The 21378-nt window shown below is 42.7% G+C and overlaps 1 protein-coding gene across 6 annotated transcripts in view; it reads right to left on the reverse strand.

Moving 5' to 3' along the window:
* LOC107383712 (copine-8) overlaps positions 1–19760 on the reverse strand; it is a 192985-nt gene extending 173225 nt beyond the window's left edge. For all 6 annotated transcript variants that reach the window (XM_054739596.2, XM_054739592.2, XM_070549052.1 and 3 more), the window contains exon 1: positions 19238–19760. Coding sequence is in view for 4 of the 6 variants with exons in the window: in XM_054739592.2 (XP_054595567.1) it covers positions 19238–19335 (98 nt within the window). In the remaining 2 variants the exon portion in view is untranslated. The remainder of the gene's footprint in view (positions 1–19237) is intronic.
* Positions 19761–21378: the final 1618 nt, after the last annotated feature.

The following is a 21378-nucleotide window of genomic DNA, read 5'->3' on the forward strand; positions in this document are numbered from 1 at the left end:
TTCTCCAAATCCACAAAGCACATGTGGATTGGTTGGGCAAACTCCCATGCCCCCTCCATCACCCTTGCAAGGGTATAGAGCTGGTCCACAGTTCCACGGCCAGGACGAAAACCACATTGCTCCTCCTCCATCTGAGATTCAACTATCGATCGGACCCTCCTCTCCAGTACCTTGGAGTAGACCTTTCCAGGGAGGCTGAGGAGTGTGATCCCCCTATAGTTGGAACACACCCTCAGGTCACCCTTCTTAAAGATGGGGACCACCACCCCGGTCTGCCACTCCCTAGGAACTGCCCCCGATGACCACGCAATGTTGTAGAGACGTGTCAACCATGACAGCCCTACAACATCCATTGCCTTGAGATACCCAGGACGAACCTCATCCGCCCCCGGGGCTCCGCCGCTGTGTAGTTGTTTGACTACCTCAGCAACTTCTGCCCCCGAGATCGGACAGTCCATCCCCAGGCCTCCCAGCTCTGGTTCCTCCTCGGAATGCGCATTGGTGGGATTGAGGAGCTCCTCAAAGTATTCCTTCCACCGTCCGACTATAGCCTCAGTTGACGTCAGCAGCTCCCCATCCCCACTGTAAACAGTGTGAGCGAGTTGCTGCCTTCCTCTCCTGAGGCGCCGGACAGTTTGCCAGAACCTCTTTGGAGCCGATTGATGGTCTTTCTCCATGGCCTCACCAAACTCCTCCCACGCCCGAGATTTTGCCTCGGCAACTGCCACTGCTGCACCCCGCTTGGCTATCCGGTACCTGTCTGCTGCCTCCGGAGACCCACAGACCAGCCACGCCCTGTAGGCCTCCTTCTTCAGCCTGACGGCTCCCCGAACCTCTGGTGTCCACCAGCGGGTACGGGGGTTGCCACCACGACTGGCACCGGCCACCTTACGACCACAGCTAGCAACAGCCGCCTCGACAATCGCAGAGTGGAACAAGGCCCACTCGGACTCAATGTCCCCCACTGCTCTCGGGACGTGGTCAAAGCTCTGCCGGAGGTGGGAGTTGAAGACCGTCTTGACAGGTTCTTCTGCCAGGCGTTCCCAGCAGACCCTCACTATGCGTTTGGGTCTGCCAGGTCTATGGGGCATTTTCCCTTGCCATCTGATCCAACTCACCACCAGGTGGTGATCAGTTGACAGCTCCGCCCCTCTCTTCACTCGGGTGTCCAAAACATACGGCCGCAGGTCAGATGATACGACTACAAAATCTATCATCGACCTGTGACCTAGGCTGCCCTGGTACCAAGTGTACCGGTGGGCATCCTTATGTTCGAACATGGTGTTCGTTATGGCCAAACTGTGGCTTGCACAGAAGTCCAATAACAAAACACCGCTCGAGTTCAGATTAGGTGGGCCGTTCCTCCCAATCACACCCCTCCAGGTCAAGCTGTCATTGCCCACGTGAGCATTGAAGTCCCCCAGCAGGACAATGGAGTCCCCTGATGGAGCACTATCTAGCACTCGTCCCAGGGACTACAAAAAGGGTGGGTACTCTGAACTGATATTTGGCCCATAAGCACAAACAACAGTCAGGACCCGTTCCCCGACCCGAAGGCGCAAGGAAGCTACCCTCTTGTCCCCCGGGGTAAACCCCAACACACAGGCAGAGAGTCTCGGGGCTAACAAAAAGCCAACCCCAGCCCTCCGCCTCTCACCCGGAGCAACTCCAGCAAAGTAGAGTGTCCAACCCCTCTCCAGGTCTCGGGTTCCAGAGCCAATGCAATGTGTCGAGGTGAGTCCGACTATATCTAGCCGGTACCGCTCAACCTCTGCCACAAGCTCCGGCTCCTTCCCCGCCAGCGAGGTGACGTTCCATGTCCCAAAAACTAGTTTTCTTGTCCGGGGATTGGACCGCCAAGGCTCCCGCCTTGGTCTGCCACCCGATTCGCATTGCACCGGACCCTTCATGTTCCTCCTGCGGGTGGTGGGTCCACAGTTGGACGAGCCCATGTATCCGGTTCGGGCTGGGCCCGGCCGGGCCCCATGGGCGAAAGCCCGGCCACCAGGCGCTCGCTCACGGGCCCCAACCCCAGGCCTGGCTCCAGGGTGGGACCCCGGTAACCCTCCGGGCCGGGTACTCCGACTCTTCGTTTTAACCGCCATGAAAGATCCTTCGAACCGTTCTTTGTCTCACCCTTCACCTAAGACCAATTTGTCATGGGAGACCCTACCAGGGGCACTAAGTGCCCCAGACAACATAGCTCCTAGGATCATTAGGGCACTCAAACTCCTCCACCACGATAAGGTGACGGTTCAAGGAGTAAAATTTCATGAAAGTAATTATACTTGTACTTAAGTACAACATTTTAGTACTCTTTCCACCTCTGGTCTGAGATCACTTCCAAAGATTCACTTGTTTCTGACTGAACCTGTGGAAATGTGGGCAACAAAAACGGATCCATTTTACCACTAGCTCTACCTTTCACTCGTTTGCAGGTGGAAAATGAGGTCAAAGGTTAACATCAATTTCCTGTTTTGGTTTAAGTTTTTACTATCTATATGATAATTTACTGATTATTTTTGTTTTGTATGTTAAATATATCACATCCACATGTTAAATTAAAATTAAATTGTAAAAAAAAAAATCTAATATTTATTTGGGGGTGCTATGGGGGTGCAATGGCTAATCCAAGGGTAGCTATAGCGCCGCCACTGGCGGGTGGGAAGAGGAAAGTCTGGGCCTCTGTTTAGGCAACTGTCCCCGCAGTTACTATTGGTTCAGACATTCATTAACGGTGCAGCTACTTTGTTTTCATCTGATGTTAAAAGTTTTATACTAAAAACTTTAACTCTAAATAAATTAAGATAACTGCAACAAGAAATGAAAATCTCTAACTGTAATAAAATGTCACATCACAATCTTTAACTGCAACTTTCCTTGACTTCCAATGACAAGAGAGCAAATGATGTAATCTAAAAGTTCAGCTGAGTTTGCGTTAGCTGAGGAAAAAAGGTGTGTGTGTGTCCCTGAGTGTGAGTTTCATCACCTGCCTTTTAAAATAACACCGCAGCTGTCTAACCTTGAGAGTCAAGCCATCATGCACACTTATTACCCCTCCATTTACTGCATTTAATGGCAGAGCAGAGCACCCATTAATTCAGTTGTTTTTCCTTTGTGTGCAAGTATGTGTGAGGGTATGTAGCCTTTAACTTCTTACTCCCCTCAATCAGATCTTTATCAGTCCATTCTCTCACAGCAGCTGCACAACTGTATGTATGGAAGCCAGGCACCGGAACAGCATGAGGCTTCCCTTGTGTTCCTTAAATGCATGTACCACTTAAGAACATGACGTGATTGTCATGTTACTGATGAAGCAAACCACCCGCAGTGAGCCAACAGAAGCGCTCGGGTCGATAATAATTTCCTAGGAGTCCATAAAAGTGCTGTGACTTGTCTTAAATGAACCCAAACCAGATTACAGTGAAAACTCTGAGCTCTAATGAGCAAACGAAGCCCCGGATCTTTTCAAAAACAGAAAAACGAGACAATGACATCCATTCAAAGCAGGTCAGAAAAGCTTTTCTCCAATATTCCCTTGGAGATGGCCAGCACCACTGTGTTCTCATCCAAAATCATTTGCACTCCCCACTGCTGAAGACCACATGTAAACAGACAGAGAAAAGTTATTGGCTGCCTCGTCATCACACACACATCCCTTTGTGGTGCTGACTGGCATTGAACCAACGCGCAGCAGGCACCTCCATCTTCCCCTCAAAGTGATGCTTGTCTGCACCATCTTCAATAGGAGGACTATTACACGAGCTCTATGGGGCCAAAAAGGTCAACACAATCACTTCCCCTACATGGAATGAGAAAGACGTGAAAACAGACAGAGGGTCGATCGTGACGTGTGTCATTAAAGGACAGGGCTGCGAGGAGGCTGTTCACCTCTAACACTGGAACAGGTTTCAAATTGTTTGACAGGAAAATTTTGAGGTATTTTGGTGCGTCCTAGTGCACGTGTATTGGGGCACAGTTGGTAACAGAAAGGGAGTTCTCGAGTCATGGACACTAGCTCGAGCCAAGTTTAAGGGACTTGTGTGACTTGACTTGATGAACTTGGACTCCGACTTAAAAAGTTGGGATGTAAATTTATAATCTGGCTCAAATACGTGCAAATGTGGTGTGCCGCCATTTGTCGAAATCAACATGCCCAGAGAGTTATTAACCTGTGTGCCGTTTGCTTTTACAGAGTTTTCTCATGGTTACTTCTAACTCTACCTCCTGCATTCGCTTCTGATAGAAAACAGTCATTGAAATGCTAGGAATTGAAAAGTCTCACAGATCTGTGTCACACTGTCACTTAACATTCATGGACTCGTTCATCTTGCCTCCTGACGGGGAAGGCTGTTGTTGGTTTTGTGTCCAGGAATCAGCAGAGAACATCTCCACCAGTAGAAGCTAACCATTACCATCAGCAACTCCAACACACAGCAGAACTCCTTCAGGCTTGTGTTGTTTGTGGAGATAAAACATTGTTGCAGAACAAAGGTAGTCAGGGTTACAGTCACGTTGCTGTTAGCCAATCAGAGGTGAAATGTTCAAATTCAAAGACCAACTAACTGTGTGAAGCTCAAGCTGACCTTTACTCCCTGAAACAGGCGCATCTGCCCCCGTCCCCATACATCTTACAAGGCATTAATTCCTACTAGAGACCACTGCAAATGTATTGAACCACATCTTTAAAATAATCAACATCTCACATGTACACTTACAGAGTCTTTGGGAAGTTGAATCGTTAGATTTGTCCAGTATTCTGATCTAATATAACAAACTAACAATAGCATTGGCTACATGCTAATTCCAACTACTGCAATTTCACTAACTTATCTGGGTGAAACGCAACCTAAGTGGTGGTTGAAATTGAATGTTATACTTGGACTTGGCCTGTAGGACTGACTTGACTCGATCTCAAACTCCTATGTGACTTGGACTTGAATAGTAAGGATTCAAGTGAAACTCGTAAGATGATGACTTGACTAGAACACTGGTTGCTCAACAACCAGCTGCAGCCTATTTGCACAAAACTATGGTTGACTGTTAACCAGCTGTTTTGTGGTTTCAAATGGCAAGCTGTGGCTTCACCCAACACAAACCTTAGATGATAACTAGGAGTGTGTGAGTGACGGTGTTATGTACAGGTAATGAATTAACTTCGAGTTAGTGGCGATATTCACTCATCTAAATTGGCCTGAGAATCACTCAAGTCTGTAATCAACACGGTCTAATAACTGGATCTGTCGCCACATAGAAGTCCAGAGGGTGAAAGTGTTTCCTACATCATAATTAGTGAATTAGGCTTTATCAGTATGAGTGTCATACATCAATATTGGCTTTGCTTCTCCTCCAGGTTTGAAAAAACTGTGATGTAACAAGGTTTCAGACTATAGTGAGGGCTTCTTTAATGAATGAATGAATGAATGAATATTTTATTTGGGACAGTGCATGTTAATGAACATACATGTAAGGATAGCATTAATGTAAACACGCGAGATTGTAGCCTAGGGCTAGTTTCCATCTGTAGTCCCGAGATGGTTGTCACATGAAAGTCCAGTGGCGTTAACAAAGAGTTCGTTGACAAGGGGAAAAAAAAAAGAAAAGAAAAAAAAAACAATAAGACACAAATATGAGAATCTGGTCACTGCGGACCTGAGGTAAATACCTGAAGAATATCCAATGAAGAGTGATAGCTTCATTAAATCCAGCCAGTATTTCCTGTTATTTAAAACACTCATGGACACAAGCAAAAGCAATATTACCCTCCTTTAACAGCTTTGTAGCATCACGAAGGTCCTCTAAGGTCACATTTTCCCAGCTAGGTCAAAGCTGGGTCGACTGTAACTTTGCCCCACACTTTCTGAACTATTTCTGTTGAGAGTTTTAATGTTTAAAATCTGTTAAATGTAGCTGCTGTCAGTAACAATCTAAGTTTCAGTTTCTGTTCTGACTGAACGCTGCTGCAGCATGGAGGTGTAGTTCTCAGTCATCCTGGACATGATCATCCTGAGAGTTTTAGCTGAAAACAGCTGGACGTTTCTGGATATGTTGGAGCCATTTAGCCTCTCATCCCAGAGGCTTCTTCCAGACTTTGGTTGTGGTCAGAAACAAACACACTGGTTGTGCTGCAAGTCTTTTTCTTTTTTCACCAAAACATGTTTCCGTCTAAAAGAAGGTGATGTTATTGATCATAGAATTAAAATTCATGTTGAAGTTGAGATTATTTAATCAAGTAGGACCTGCTGTTAGCTGGCTCATGTAAAGCATGTCATGTCTTATAGAACCGGAATCGAGAATCGATAGCAACAGGAATGGAAACGAGGAATTGGAATCAGAACCGGAATCGTTCTAAATCAAACGATGCCGACCCTAGAGTTAATGCAACTTATGATACAAAGGCCAACTATAATGGAAATGTTCTGCCTCTTATCCACCATTCTTGTGTTTATAACCTAATCAGCCGAAGTTTTCTGATGCAGCAGACTGTTGTGTGACCACCCATCAGACTAAGCAACACAAGGATAGGAGAGTGATCAATAGCTCACTCTCATTACTTAAGATCACAGAAATCTATGCACAAGGCAAAGAAAACAAAAACAAATTAACCCAACAAACTGATTTTGACAGATAAGAGACAAACAGTTGGACTTTCTTCCTTCATTTTGAATCTAAAATCCTTCACAAATTGTTTTGGGGAGTGGAATCAAAATAATATGTATACCTTGTTATTTTAGTTAAAATACTACATAGTAGGACTAGACGATAATTCAATAATGATATATATCTATCAATAGACGTGTGGTGCGATAGAAGAAAAATGGGTGTATAAAAACTGATTATAAAAAAGGGTTCCTATCAGGTAGCTTGATACTAGACTCATTACTTACTCCCAACCAATCAACAACACAGATCCAGGAATGCTCCGTCACTAAGCCCTCCCCTCTCAAACCTAAACAGAGAACATGTGACTTAAACAAGATGTCACCGCAAGAAGAGGAAGGATTTTGAAATTGTCCCAAATGAATTATTAGGTGTTTACAAGTCCTTTCCTAAATTTGTTATGGGTGCAGAAGCCAGTTCTTCAGCTGCAAATTTGTTTATTTTCCCGTTTTTTTTTTTTTTTTCCCTTCCGTAGCTGTGTTACTGGCTGTCAGTCTCTGCCGCTAATAGTGATGTATCGTGAAGAACGAAACAACTCTTTATAGAGCTGGCTCTTGAGAGAATCTCACTGAGAGAGAGAGAAGCATCCTCCAAAAGTAACACTGCTCACGACCATTGCTGTTTGCCGACTATGGGAAGTCAGCACAGACTTCTCTGCGCATCTTTTGCCCTGTGAAAGCCAAAGTGGGTGACACACACACACACACACAGCGTGCATTTGCTTGCCGTAAGATGGGAGTGGAGGTGGTACAGGCACGGAATACCAGGAGTAATTTTTACATTAACATAAAAGGACCAGTAATTATTGCTGGGAAAAATCTGTAAAAGAGGAGGAAAAAATAAACATAAAAGTGAGGAAATGAGTGAAAACAGGATGGTATGGAGTAGGGCTCCTCAATTCATCGAATTTTAATCCCAATTACGATCTGAGTTTTGAACGATTATAAAAACAAAACAAGCCGATTATTTGCTCCTCCCACTTGCGCTGCCCTGAGTTGCAAATGAAGCGTTCCTCCCACAGTGTTGCAACTTAGCGACTTTTACGCTATTTCTAACAGCTTTTCAGTTCCCCTTCTTGACTTTTTAAACCTTAAAAATACCTAGCGAACACCTCAGAAACATCTCTGGTAACCCTTAGCTACTTTCTGGATAACTGTGGTTGACATTTCCTGCAGGTTAGCTAAACACTCCGCCTGCGCTGCAGATCGTTCTTCAGGACATTAGGAAAGGGAATGATGTAGCGATGTGTCGGTCGCTAAACAAACGGCTCTCAGAGCCGGTGTTCTGAGAAAACGTCCTACTTTGGCAAAACGTCCTACCCATAGGATAATGTTACGGTGTTTTAGATGGCACAAACCCTAACCCTAACCCTTACCCTAACCCAAAAAATCAAGTATCAACATCAATAAAAAGTACTAATACTTACAACTTACCTATTTTCCTGCAAATATGACAACGGAGTAGCATTCCCTTTTTGTGTTGTGCGCATGCACGCACATGCTCAGGAACAACGGGTAGGACGGTTTACCGGGTAGGAGAAATTCCCAGAACACCTGGTTGGGGGGTGGGGGGTGCAGCTGTGGTTGGGACATTTATTACATTAACTGATGGACCTGTAAATAAATAGTTTATAAAGAAGGTAGAAATACCTAGAAATAAGTTCCTCACGCTGATAAATAATAACTAATCTCTCTGAGGACACGGTGCTAGTGCACTTTCCTACAGAACCTTGACACGACAAAATAAATTGTATGCAACATTTTGTGAACATCATTTTATTTGCATTTATTTGTTATAAATGCCACTGTATAATTCTTGCTGTCAGTATTTGCAAGATATTGGTATTTGGGTCTGTACTGGTAATGGGCTCGACACACGGGAGGTGACAAACGACCACGATCAGCAAAATTTGTCGCCGTCGCTTTTATTACCTGACACACGGGAGGCGACCCGCGACCAGCGGCAAAGCCGTCTACGCGTTCTGTTCCATGGCGAAATCGAAACTTCCGTTGTTTTGTTTGGCTTTATCAGGTTGGAGGGGATTGAGGTTATTTAAGCGGTTCAGAGTTAAAAAAGTGGTAGATATGATGTTTCACAAGGTGCTGCTAGAGTTATGTGAAATCTTACTTGTGATTTTACTATATAAAACATAATAATAATCAACTTCTCCTTCAAGTTTACTCGGAGATGTACGGAGCATCCTGTCCGCTCATTGGTCAGTGAATGAAACCTCCGTTGATTGGTCCTCGTCCGAGCGACAGCGATGAAAAGTTGAAAATGTTTCAACTTTCTGGGATCGCGTCGCTGGGTCGCCTGTGCACGACACGTGCACGAGCGCAAAATTTCACACGCACGTTTTTCGCGTTTCGCTTGGTAGGAGGGAGACCCGCGATTATCGCTTTGTCGCTTTGTCTCATTGAAAATGAATGGAGGAGAGGCGATGTTGCCTCCCGTGTGTCAAGCCCATAAGACTTAAATGAGTTTAAGGTCTATAACACTTGGGTCATAAACTATGAGCTATAAGTATATTGGTCTTTTTATACTGGGAATCAGGAGTTATTTTAGTGATCATCTTGTTTCTTATTTATTTTTGTCCTGATTGTTCCCTGAGCAATTTTATGACTGAATAAAAACAAATAAAATCAACATAAATTGAAAAATTGTCTTAAATAATCAAGATCTAAATTTCAGTCACAATAATCGTGATTATTATTTTTGCCATAATCGAGCAGCCCTAGTATGAAGTCATTTCCTGCCATGTTTGTAAATATCACTAAATATTGTGAATAACTTGCTGAGGTTGAACCTTGATTTGAAGAAAATCATGAATTAACCTGAAATCTCAATTTCTGCTATAAATGAACACAATTCAGTCTTTTCCTGAACTCATTCAGTCCTAGAAAAATAAAGATGTTTTAAGTCAGTTTTGGTCTGTTCTTTATTGAAAGTAGTTCATTAAGGAATAGCTTAAAATGGCCAGGGCCACAATTAAAATATAGTTTCTACAGTTTCATTAAAAACTATTTTTCAATAATTATCAATATCGATCAATATGAAAAATTTTCATCAATATTCTTATTTTTTATATCATCCAGTCCTACTACACAGTTACTTTATGGTTTACAAAGTAAAATCAAAAATCCTAGTAGAAACTTCTTCAGGCTTGACCTTTTAATTTAGAAATATTGTAGAAAACAACACACCAATGCAATTATATGAAAACGTTTAGATATAAATAATCTTGGTTTGCACAGTTACTTCTATGGATAACAACAATCATGTAGAAAGCACACAAGTACTTGAAAAGATGACGAAATTTTTGATGTACAAACAAAGAAAACTGCAAAATAAACAGTCCAGAGTCTGAAATGGGCAATAGGTTGTCAAAGCCCCACAGGCTCAAATGTAACAGTACTAACCCACAAATCTTTGCAGGACTTCTTTAAACTGACACAGCTGCTGGCTGTGTGGGCAGCATGATAGACGGCAAAATGACTGACAAGACAATCTTTCCTTCGGGTACAAATGAAGTCACGCCGCGGTGTTGACGGGTCAGCTGAGGGAGAGGGCTACAACATCAGGAGTCCGAAACATCCACGCTTCTCTTTGTTTGAGCGTTTTCCTGGAACAGGTCTCTGCTTTACTTTAAGGCTGCAGTCAGAGCCATTAAACTACACTCTCATCAGCTGCTCCAACTGTGTTCCCAAAAGGGCCGTGACTCTGCTGTCTACTGTTAGGCTCCGTCAGCATTTATCCAGTCTTGTTTCAACTCGACCGGTACAGCTGGGGCTGAGGCCCGTCATTCTGTCCTTGCTCCATTTATTAGAAGTGTTAGACCAAATTTACCAGTGATGGCTGGGGTTTAATACTGAAAAAAACTGCTTTAGCTCAGTGGTTCCCAATGTTTTCAGCTACCTAAAAAAAAGTTGCATAGATTCAAGTGAACAGCAGCTGATAGGCCTTTTAACAAAGAGCAACGTCAACCCTAACCTTTCTTTACAAGAACATTTTGATTTCTGTAGCTGTTTAAGACCTCCTCCTTCAGGATCCACTGTGCAGCGCCGGTGCGAGTTTATTACCATAATTGTGAAGGTTTACTCTACAACTGTAAAAGAAAAACTTAGCTTTATGTTAAAGGCAAGTATTGCTCTGCTTTTGCTTTGTTTTTGCTTTTTCCCAATGAAAAATCCCAAATCACACTAACCAGACCTTTTCAGCAGACACCTAAGCGTCACATGATGTCCACAAAGCAAGCAGCAAGTAGCTGCCGTTATAGTGACTGGGTGCATTTTCACTAGGGTTGGTCATCGTTTAAATTTGAACATTTCCAGGAAAAACTGGCATTTAGTCCCAGTTCCAATCAATACTCAATGTCCAACCCTAGTTTTCACTGACTGCAAAGCTTTGCGTTTGGACGTGTCCAAAAAGCGTAAAGAAGCGTAGGGACGTTTTGCAGATTTCCAGTTGCTTATCTAGTAAAACAAAATACGTTATTACCTGTGAAACATTCATAGCCAAGGTAAAAAGAACAGTAACTCAAACCAGACCTATATGGATTTGTGTTGCCATCTTTCTCCTTACTCGTTATTGCGTGAACTGCTGGAATCACACATGACCTTGCAATTCTACAGCATGAGCTGACATGACCAGATGCTTGGAAGGCTTCTGCTACAGTTTCATGTTTGAAAAGCTTCTGATGAGAAGGTAAAACGCATCGATGTGCCACTTACGCATCCATTGGAAAGTCAGAGTTACCCCCAAATTCCACTACCTCCGCTCCACCCCCGCCTTCCGCAGCCGCTTGCTTCTGAACTCAATTTTTACTGGTACCCGCTCTACAACGGCTCCGCTCCGGTGCGGAGACCTGAGGTGCGCAAACAAGCATGCGCGGGATTTTCGAGATCTTGCGATACAGTCCCAGCAATAAACGCGGAAGTTAGATCCAAACACCCGTTGTGTGGGAGAAGCATCAAAATGAACTGTTTAATCTGCCTATAATTTGTGTTGAGAGATCAGCAGTGTTTGGATCAACAAAGTGTGACTACTTTGATAGTAGAAACTGTATTTATGGCTTACTTTTGTGCATTTAAAGTTCAGTCGCCATTGATAGTTGTTAAAAGTTGTTAAACCTGTGCATATGAAACAAAAAACGCTTTTTGTTTATCGATTTATTGTGAAAAACGGAAGCTGTGCTTGCTCCCTTTCCTGTTGGGCGGTTGTGATTCCTGTCCATGGACTGCGGAGGTGCTCCGGCGTCCGGCAAAAATAGAATCGATCCTATTTTTGCCGGAACAGAGGGCAGCGCACTGCGCCGCACGGCCGCAGTAATGGAATTGCTCTGATTGACTACAACGGGACCGTTTTTGCTGCGGAGCTCGTGCCGGAGTGGAGCGGAGGTAGTGGAATTTGGGGGTTAAGTGCTTTGTTTGCTAAAGCCAAAATAAATTAAATAAAAACAGCTTAAAGTTTAAAATTGAACTTCGCTGCTGTAGAAATAGATTAGTAGAATCAAATGCTGGACACATGAGGCAGCAGCTTGAAAGAACTTAAGGACTTATAATAAAACTTAATCAGGCAGAAGCAGTGTGAAACAAAGGGGCAAAACAACTGAAAATCTGCCTATAAATTTAAAAAATGATAAGTCTGAGCAGCATTCTGGGACACGGCGGACAGGCAAATGAAGATGCAACAAGAAAGGACAGAAACTGTCAAAATAAAGTTATAATTTGAATTAAAACATATAGGCATAATCGGCTTATGAGTCCAAAAACAACAACAGCAGCAAACGTATTATCTTATTGTCCGCTCTTAGATCCATCTTAGGTTCTACACATTTTCATACTGACAAGTGAAGACAATAATCAATGACTTCAACATGTTGCCTGCATCCATTTTGGGAGACAACATCAGCGTTTGTCAGTGACAAAAAAATCCATTGTTACACAATCTAAAAATGGGTTATACTCCAGTAGGGCTGGGCGATATGACGATTTTAGACCGTTTTACGATCTACACATCTGACGGTCTGTCATTTTTGAGAGACCTTTTTATCACGATTCACAGCTCTGCTGTTGAATTTCTGCCTCTGAATGAAAAGGGAACTTACCTCAGGCAAATGACACGCCTTTGTTTGACCCTTAACCAATCAGAGTGAGTCATAGTAATATATTAGTGCCCCGCTTGTTTTCACCTGTGTGTGAACAAACATGGCTTCGGCCGCGGCTGAGAGCGAGAACGAGGTTTTCGTTCCAAAGAGGAACGCAGGGTTTCCTTAGCGCGCGGCGCTAACAACTTAGCGACGTGACATGCCTCGGAGAAAGCGTAAAAACACGTTGGACGCTTCTTCTGAAGCAGGAAAATAACACCACTTCTTAAGCAGAGCACGACGTCGCCTCGGCTCGTTCACCCTCTGCCGAGCCGGACTGAGCTTGGTCACTGGGTCGTTGGAGCTGCCCCGTGACTGCCTGATGGAAAACCAGCAGGTTTCATCAGACTCGTAGTTTCTTGTTTTTGCTGGGGACCCCTGTATTTTACCGCTCCCTCCTGCAGTCTTCCCCTATTAACATTTAAAATGATTCTGTAAACTCCGTGTATCAATATAAACAATCTCTGCCTCTGCCAGCTGCAGTAAATGTAATCTCCAAATAATAAATCTCCAAATAATTCATCTGTGTATCTCCTTTCATCCGCATAAGTGATATTCTCAGCACCAGAACAGTGAAGCAAAGAAAGATTCCTGAGTTTGTTAGTAATTTTATTTATTAGGTGCATCTAACCTGTTCTATTTTTCTCTGAAATGAGATCAAATCAGTGCTTCTATGGGTTGTCTCCACTCTGCACTGGAAAATTTTACTTTATTTAGAGACTTGTTGCAGAAAATATTCAGAATGCGCAGTTTTTTGCTACCACAAGCGATCTCTGGTCCAGCTGCACATCAGAGCGGTATTTGAGCTTAACTATCCACTACATGAGCAACTGGGAGCTACATAGTATTTTGAACAAGTTAATGTTTGCACAATACGTTTGCAATTGACATGTTTGCACTTTAAATATGTTTATGATTTTAATTTATGTTAAGTTACTTGAAAAACGAGAAAAACTGATTTCTGTAATTGTTTCTCTCAGGGCTTTTATCATCTCTGGTGTGAGTTTAAAATATAAGTGTGTTAGCACTGAGTTGATTATCCCTAATATGAATAAATGTTTATTTATTCAATGTTTCCCTTCTTTAATACGCAATTGAAGTTATGCTGTTCATGGATAAAAAAATCGTGATAAAATCGAAATCATGATAAAATATTGGAAAAATCATGATATTCTATTTTTGCCATATCGCCCAGCCCTATACTCCGGTAGCGTTACCGTTCCTCCTCATTAGAGCGCGGGTATGTTGGCGATGCGCACGGCTTGCTCTGCTACGGTTTCTCATCAGTATCAGCTGAGGGGAGGCCTGCACAGGCCTGTAAAGCACTGGGGGAAATCCCTAAACACAAGCCATCCTGTATATGTAAATATATAGTCTGGCCATGAGCGATTGAAACCACCGAGTCATGGGGCAGGATCTACAGTTGTCTTTCAAACTTTCTCTGCATGCAACTGGACAGTGCTAGGACCATCTGGAGCAATGAGCAATGTGACGTACTCAGCGCTTCAGATGTCAGTCAACGGGGCAGTCCACTGTCAATGAAGAAGCAAGCATCTCTTTTTTTCGGGAAAAAAAAATCACTTAAGAACCTCTATCTGGTCATGATTCAAAGAAAAGCCCATGTCTAAATAGTCCAACAAATTAGATGCCAAAACCTCTTGAAATAAATGCTGTTCCTGAGCCAACGCCATCTTGGTTGTTGCAGCTCTAGCGTTAAGCCTGCTTTTTGTAAATATTGATTTAGGAGTCAGACTCAGTGCAACATTTCAGTGTTTAAAAATGTTCTTACATCCTTACCACTAAGCAATACTATGATCGACTTACTGCACATGGACATATTCTGCAATATTACAACATCAGTTTGGTAACTTTTCAGGAAGAAAGAGCACAGGTAGCAGCTTGTGTTCTGGCTCGGTCAATAATCATAATGGAGCACTGGGATTTCAGGCCATTCACCAGGGGCTTTACTGTCCCTTTACACCAACATGTAGGAGTCAAATGCTAAATCGTGTCAGGGAATAATGTTTCTCCCTGTACCATTCTGTATACAGTAGGTGCAAACAGACCTTTATGCATGTGTGCTTTTGTGCAACGCAGTAGGCAGAGTTGGCAGCGTATCGATCCCAACTGATTCCTCGGGCTCGGCCATCGATCTGCAGAGTCTTGAGCTTACTGAGCCTGAGCCAAGCTCTTACTTCATATTCCCCACAGAATCAGAATATTATTAGAATTAGCTGGTGATAAAAGCTAGGAGCTATGGAAGTGGTTATGTCACTACTTCTTAGAAGATTTACATAAAAGAGCTCCTTCAAATACCTTCTTTTAGCTTGTTGCCTTTCAAGCGACAAGTGTCTTCATCTGTATCAGTATCGCATTGATGGCGAAAGTGAGTGTTAATTAGCTCTGTTCCTGGAAAATATTATTTTAATTATGCAAAAGGTTGCATCTCCTTTTCACACGAAAGTGCACAAAGCTTTAAACAAATGCTGATTTACTCTGGAAGTGAAGCTAAACATGATGTGCCCTCAAAGTAGATTCTGACCTCATTTCCATAAAAAAACACTAGAGTTTGAACCAAACCATCTTTTATTCTGTCTTATACCAATGAGTCATAAATGACTCTTTTGTTGCAAATATTACAATCCAACCAGTTTGATATGATCATCACCCATCCACTCTCACTCTAACACCCCCCACATATACACAGAGGGAAACTTCAAAGTAACCATGGCAATATGCGACAAAGCCCACTGCATTGCATGCACAAAACAACACAAAATAAAAAAAGAAAAAACAAAAAAATACCAGCTCCACCTGGTCGTAACCATGACATTCACTCAGGAGGTAGGAGGACCAGCCACCCCAAAACCACACTTACTCTCCCCCCTTTGGTTCTGACGGGCAGGATGACTCAGGCATTAACAAACTCTGCCAAATATGTTGACATATTCTTCTGGAAGATGGCATGATCCTTCTGTTACTAAGGAGATGGTGCATAAACTCCTCTAGAAATACAGTAACTACAGTATCCAAGCGACCAGAACAGGGTTAGAAGCTGTTTCCATCCTCAGCTGCAGGACCCAAAGTGTGGAGGTTATCGCTGTCACCATCACCAGACAGCAATTATTTGAACCGATTCATTTTGCATGATAGCTTTGGGTCTAAAAATAGCCAGATGAACAGAAATATCATCATTACTTCAACACCGTGTTCCACTGGTTCTGGTTTGAGTGACACACATTTAATGACATCTTGTTGTACCCCTGATCCCTCCTATCATGCAGTATTGTAAAATTAAAGTATGCAAAGCCCAAAAAGCACACAATCTGATGTTAAATAACAAAGAATCCTTGCCCTCTTAATTGCTATCAAATAATACTGGGTTAAAAATAACATTGAACATTCCAATGAACATTCCATTATCTACCTTCAATAATTGATCGCAATCAATAGTTTCTGTTCAATGTGCTTCTGAGTACCTAAAGATTGTTTTAAGTCTGTTTTGATTGCTTGTACATATATAAATTGCTGAATTTTAAATAATATACAGGTGCTGGCCAGTAAATTAGAATATCATCAAAAGGTTGAAAATATTTCAGTAATTCCATTCAAAACGTGAAACTTGTACATTATATTCATGCAATGCACACAGACCAATGTATTTCCAATGTTCATTACATTTAAATTTGATATTCATAAGTGACAACTAATGAAAACTCCAAAGTTGGTATCTCAAAAAATTAGAATATTCTGAAAAGGCTGAATATAGAAGACACCTGCTGCCACTCTAATCAGCTGATTTACTCAAAACACCTGCAAAGGCCTTTAAAAGGTCCCTCAGTCATGTTTTGAAGGCACCACAATCATGGGGAAGACTTCTGACTTAACAGCTGTCCAAAAGACAATCATTGACACCTTGCACAAGGAGGGCAAGACACAAAAGGTGATTGCTAAAGAAGCTGGCTGTTCGCAGAGCTCTGTGTCCAAGCACATTAACAGACAGGCGAAGGGACGGAAAAAATGTGGTAGAAAAAAGTGTACAAGCTCTAGGGATAACCGCACCCTGCAGAGAATTGTGACGACAAACCCATTCAAAAATGTGGGGGAGATCCACAAAGAGTGGACTGCAGCTGGAGTCAGCGCTTCAAGAACCACCACGAGGAGACTCATGAAAGACATGGGATTCAGGTGTCGCATTCCGTGTGTCAAGCCACTCTTGAACAAGAAACAGCGCAAGAAGCGTCTCGCCTGGGCCAAGGACAAAAAGGACTGGACTGATGCTGAGTGGTCCAAAGTTATGTTTTCTGATGAAAGCAAGTTCTGCATTTCCTTTGGAAATCAAGGACCCAGAGTCTGGAGGAAGAGCGGAGAAGCACAGAATCCACGTTGCATGAGGTCCAGTGTAAAGTTTCCACCGTCAGTGATGGTGTGGGGTGCCATGTCATCTGCCGGTGTTGGCCCACTCTGTTTCCTGAGGTCCAGGGTCAATGCAGCCGTCTACCAGGAAGTTTTAGAGCACTTCATGCTTCCTGCTGCTGACCAACTTTATGGGGATGCAGACTTCACCTTTCAACAGGACTTGGCACCTGCACACAGTGCCAAAACCACCAGCACCTGGTTCAAGGACCATGGTATCCCTGTCCTTGATTGGCCAGCAAACTCGCCTGACCTTAACCCCATAGAAAATCTATAGGGTATTGTGAAGCGGAGGATGCAATACGCTAGACCCAACAATGCAGAGGAGCTGAAGACGACTATCAGAGCAACCTGGGCTCTCATAACACCTGAGCAGTGCCACAGACTGATCGAGTCCATGCCACGCCGCATTACTGCAGTTATTGAGGCAAAAGGAGCCCCGACTAAGTATTGAGTGCTATACATGCACATTCTTTTCATGTTCATTCTTTTCAGTTGGCCAACATTAGAGAAACAAACATTTTTTCATTGGCCTTTAGAATATTCTAACTTTCTGAGATACCAGATTTGATGTTTTCATTGGTTGTCACCTATAAATATCAAAATTAAACGTAATAAACATCGGAAATACATTGGTCTGTGTGCATTGCATGAATATAATGTACAAGTTTCACGTTTTGAATGGAATTACTGAAATATTTTCAACCTTTTGATGATATTCTAATTTACTGGCCAGCACCTGTACATGTGATGGCTCAACATCTCCACCTATAAACATCAGCAACAAAAACGAAAGAAAAAGTAGGCATACCAATTCAGGGAACACTGCCAAGGCTGTAGTATGAAAAAACAGTAACTTACAAGGCCTTAAGACCAATGTGTTTTTCAATCTATGTCCTCTATAAAGAAATAACTGAAAGCAATAAAAAGATCTCCTTGCATTGGAAATACAGAGTTCACATTTTGCAGAAATTGCAGGTACAGATTTACATCAGCAGGTGGCAGAGATGTGCCGTTTGGTGGTGAGTAAGATTTATTAGGGTATAAAATATAGCAACAAAAAAAATGTTTTTTTTTAGACTGATGCTTAACAATACAATTTCATGGAAAAATACCACAGAAACAGACCATAAAGCCATTCTTCTCTTCCCCACATAAAGCTGCCAGGGTGTTTTGCCCTCACTCTACCATGTTCACTCATGCATTATTTTCAAAACACCGCAAGAGGGGAGTTTAACCTTCAGATGGGGTGTGAGTGTGAATCATCTGGTAAGCAGGACAGAATAATACAATTAAGTGCACAGTTGTGATGTCTGGATACAAATTCACTGTAAGCTCTAGTTTAGACTACACTTTTACTCTTTGTTGGTGCATTTGTAGTTAAATTAGGGTATACTGACATTTTATTTTGGGGGAAATCCTCCACAGCTATCTTTAAATCCCATGCCATGCACTGTGGAGCTCAAGGCACGTGCAGTTGTTAGCCTATGTAAAAAGGAAACCCCTATCTTATACTAGAAAACTCCTGGAACAAAACATCCCGTGCGCACATGTTTATTATTCCTCTATAGCAGCTTTATAACATTTATGACCCTATTTTTGACTAATGATCAACCAGAGAATACCAAGAAAACAGATAGTTGTCAAAAGTGGCAACAGCTCAAAGCACGCCGGGTAAATGTGTATTAAATCTCTTTTTTATGAGCTCAGTGTGATGTTTATGCTATAAACACACCAGCTTTGCTTTAGCTTTGCACAAACCCTAATTGGGTTCATATGGGAAAAAATTCGCACAGGATAATTACATGCAGGTGTGCGTAATTGAGATAGCTGTTACAACTCGTTTTAACAGCACAAAGTCTTAGAAAAGTGTCAAATTATCAACTGTGAGCGCCATAAAACAAGTGATGCAACTGAAATAAACAGTATGCTTTAGGGTAGACGCAGAAAGTTGTTCATTCCACGGGTTTCTTGCTCCTGTCACACGAAAATCGAGTCAATATGACCTCTCCTTACCTGCAGGACACGGTGATTTCAACTTTGGTGGCAGGAATGGACGCGTTGAGCGGGTCGAAGTCGCCTATAGACGCCATGTTTAAGAAAGTGTTGTTCATCGTATCAAAAATCTTTTTCCTGTACCGCTGCCCTGCGGTTCAGCCCCTTTTTCACGTTTACGAGCGACAGAGGAATGTGAGGAGGAGAAACAGTGCGCGCGCCTCCTCGGCGAGATGTGTGGAGCAAAGGTGCCGGGGAGAAGGACAGAGGGGCTGGGTCTGGGAAATGTGATGTCACTTTACTCCATCTCTCTCTCCTCTGTGTGCTTATTCATCAGTTTTTAATTCCTCTTTTATGCCTCTTTGCTTTACACTTCCCCTTTTCTAGTCCAGTTCAGCTAAGCTCCCATAGATCCAGCAGCAATTCATTTATTGGTGTGGAAGTGGTGATACAATAACCAATAAATCAAATAGAAAAGAACATTTTTATGCTAAGTCTTTCCTATCATTTCCCCTCCTCCTGCCTTGAGTGGTCTCATTCACATCAATTCATTTGAGTCAGTTCATTTCACTGTGAGGTACTGGCAGCAAGCACCCGTTGGCCCGTTTTTCATGGCCGGATTAACCTTTTATCAGCACAAGGGTAAAAAGGGGCACCACTGGGACAAATGATGCCATCAAGGTTATTTAGGCTTTTGTTAGATGTTACTTCATTTGTACAGGTATTAAACTCTGTACAGCGTTAACTGTTTGTATGTGTGGAGAACAGTGGCGGCTGTTGAAAAGAATTCTTGGTGTGGCTGAAAAGTCAACTCGCCAGTCTAGAAAAGCATTTCAACAAACAGTTGTAAAATTATCAGATTTACACAATAATCAAAGGTGTCAGTTAACTCGTTCACTGCCAGCCATTTCCTGATCAGAAAAGCCCCTGGTTTCCAGCGTTTTTATCATCACAAAACATTGTCAAATCACATCAAATCAAACTTTATTTATATGGCACTTAATCATACAATGCATGCAACTCAAAGTGCTTAACAAATTAAAAAGGCCCCGTATACCCACATTTCCCTCCCATCCCCAGAATTTTAAAAACAGTCTGACAATAAAAACTCCTTCACAACACTCATCCTCCGGCGCACACACACACACACGCCATTAGGGGAGCCATCTGCCCCGACAGCAGCAGATCCACAGCAGCAGCCAAGGCACCGACACAGGGCGCCCAGGGCAGGGAGGGCGGAGACCCCGACCTCCACCCAGGCACACCTGGAAAGCACCAGGCCGCCACAGCCGACCACCGCCCCCGGGGCAGAGGACTCCCACAGAGGAAACACTGGACAAAGGTCAAATTAAGGTTAAAATATGAAATAATAAGGGCTTAAATGAGAATTGTATCATAAAAAGTTATATAGATATTAAAATTATGTTGATCATAAATCTATGGTTTAATATATATATATATATATATATATATGTGTGTGTGTGTGTGTGTGTGTGTGTGTGTGTGTGTGTGTGTGTGTGTGTGTGTGTGTGTATATATTCCTCCTCTGTTTAAAAATAGCATCTATAAAAATACATTAAATAAATAAATGCGTTTTCTCTGTTTTCCAGAAAAACTGTTTCCTAGATTTCCTACTTTCTAACTAATCAGCCAAAGGGATCTACTGACAATTGTACCGAGTAAATATTACCATTTTCTTTCCCTGTAATGCCTTACATTACCACATTACAGCAAAAAGCAACACATTACAGTAATCAATTACATTTCTGCTGCGTTACTCCCAACACTGTTGATGACGTACCTCTTAAGTAGGATTTTTGCACCATTGCTAAACTTGTAGACAACTTTCATATCTTCTTTTCCATGAAACATAATGCTCAGTAGTTATGGTTCTTTGATGTATTTGCATTGCACTACAATGAATTAATTTGTAATACATGAAGCTGGAACAGGTAGCCTATGGGGGTTTTTCCAACAGCACTACTCAGTGTGACTCGGATGGGTGCGGTTTGATTTGAGAGAGACTCTGAGCCGTATTGGCTTGTGAGTGGCCAAGGCAGCCAGAGGCATGGCCGAGACTCAAGTGCGGCGGATGTCAGAGAAGCTACATCAGAAATACTGGCTAACGTGGATGACACCAGCTTAGTCAATAGTGATGGCTG

Source organism: Nothobranchius furzeri, chromosome 1 (genome assembly GCF_043380555.1).
Source record: "Nothobranchius furzeri strain GRZ-AD chromosome 1, NfurGRZ-RIMD1, whole genome shotgun sequence".
In the NCBI taxonomy this organism is placed as follows: domain Eukaryota; kingdom Metazoa; phylum Chordata; class Actinopteri; order Cyprinodontiformes; family Nothobranchiidae; genus Nothobranchius; species Nothobranchius furzeri.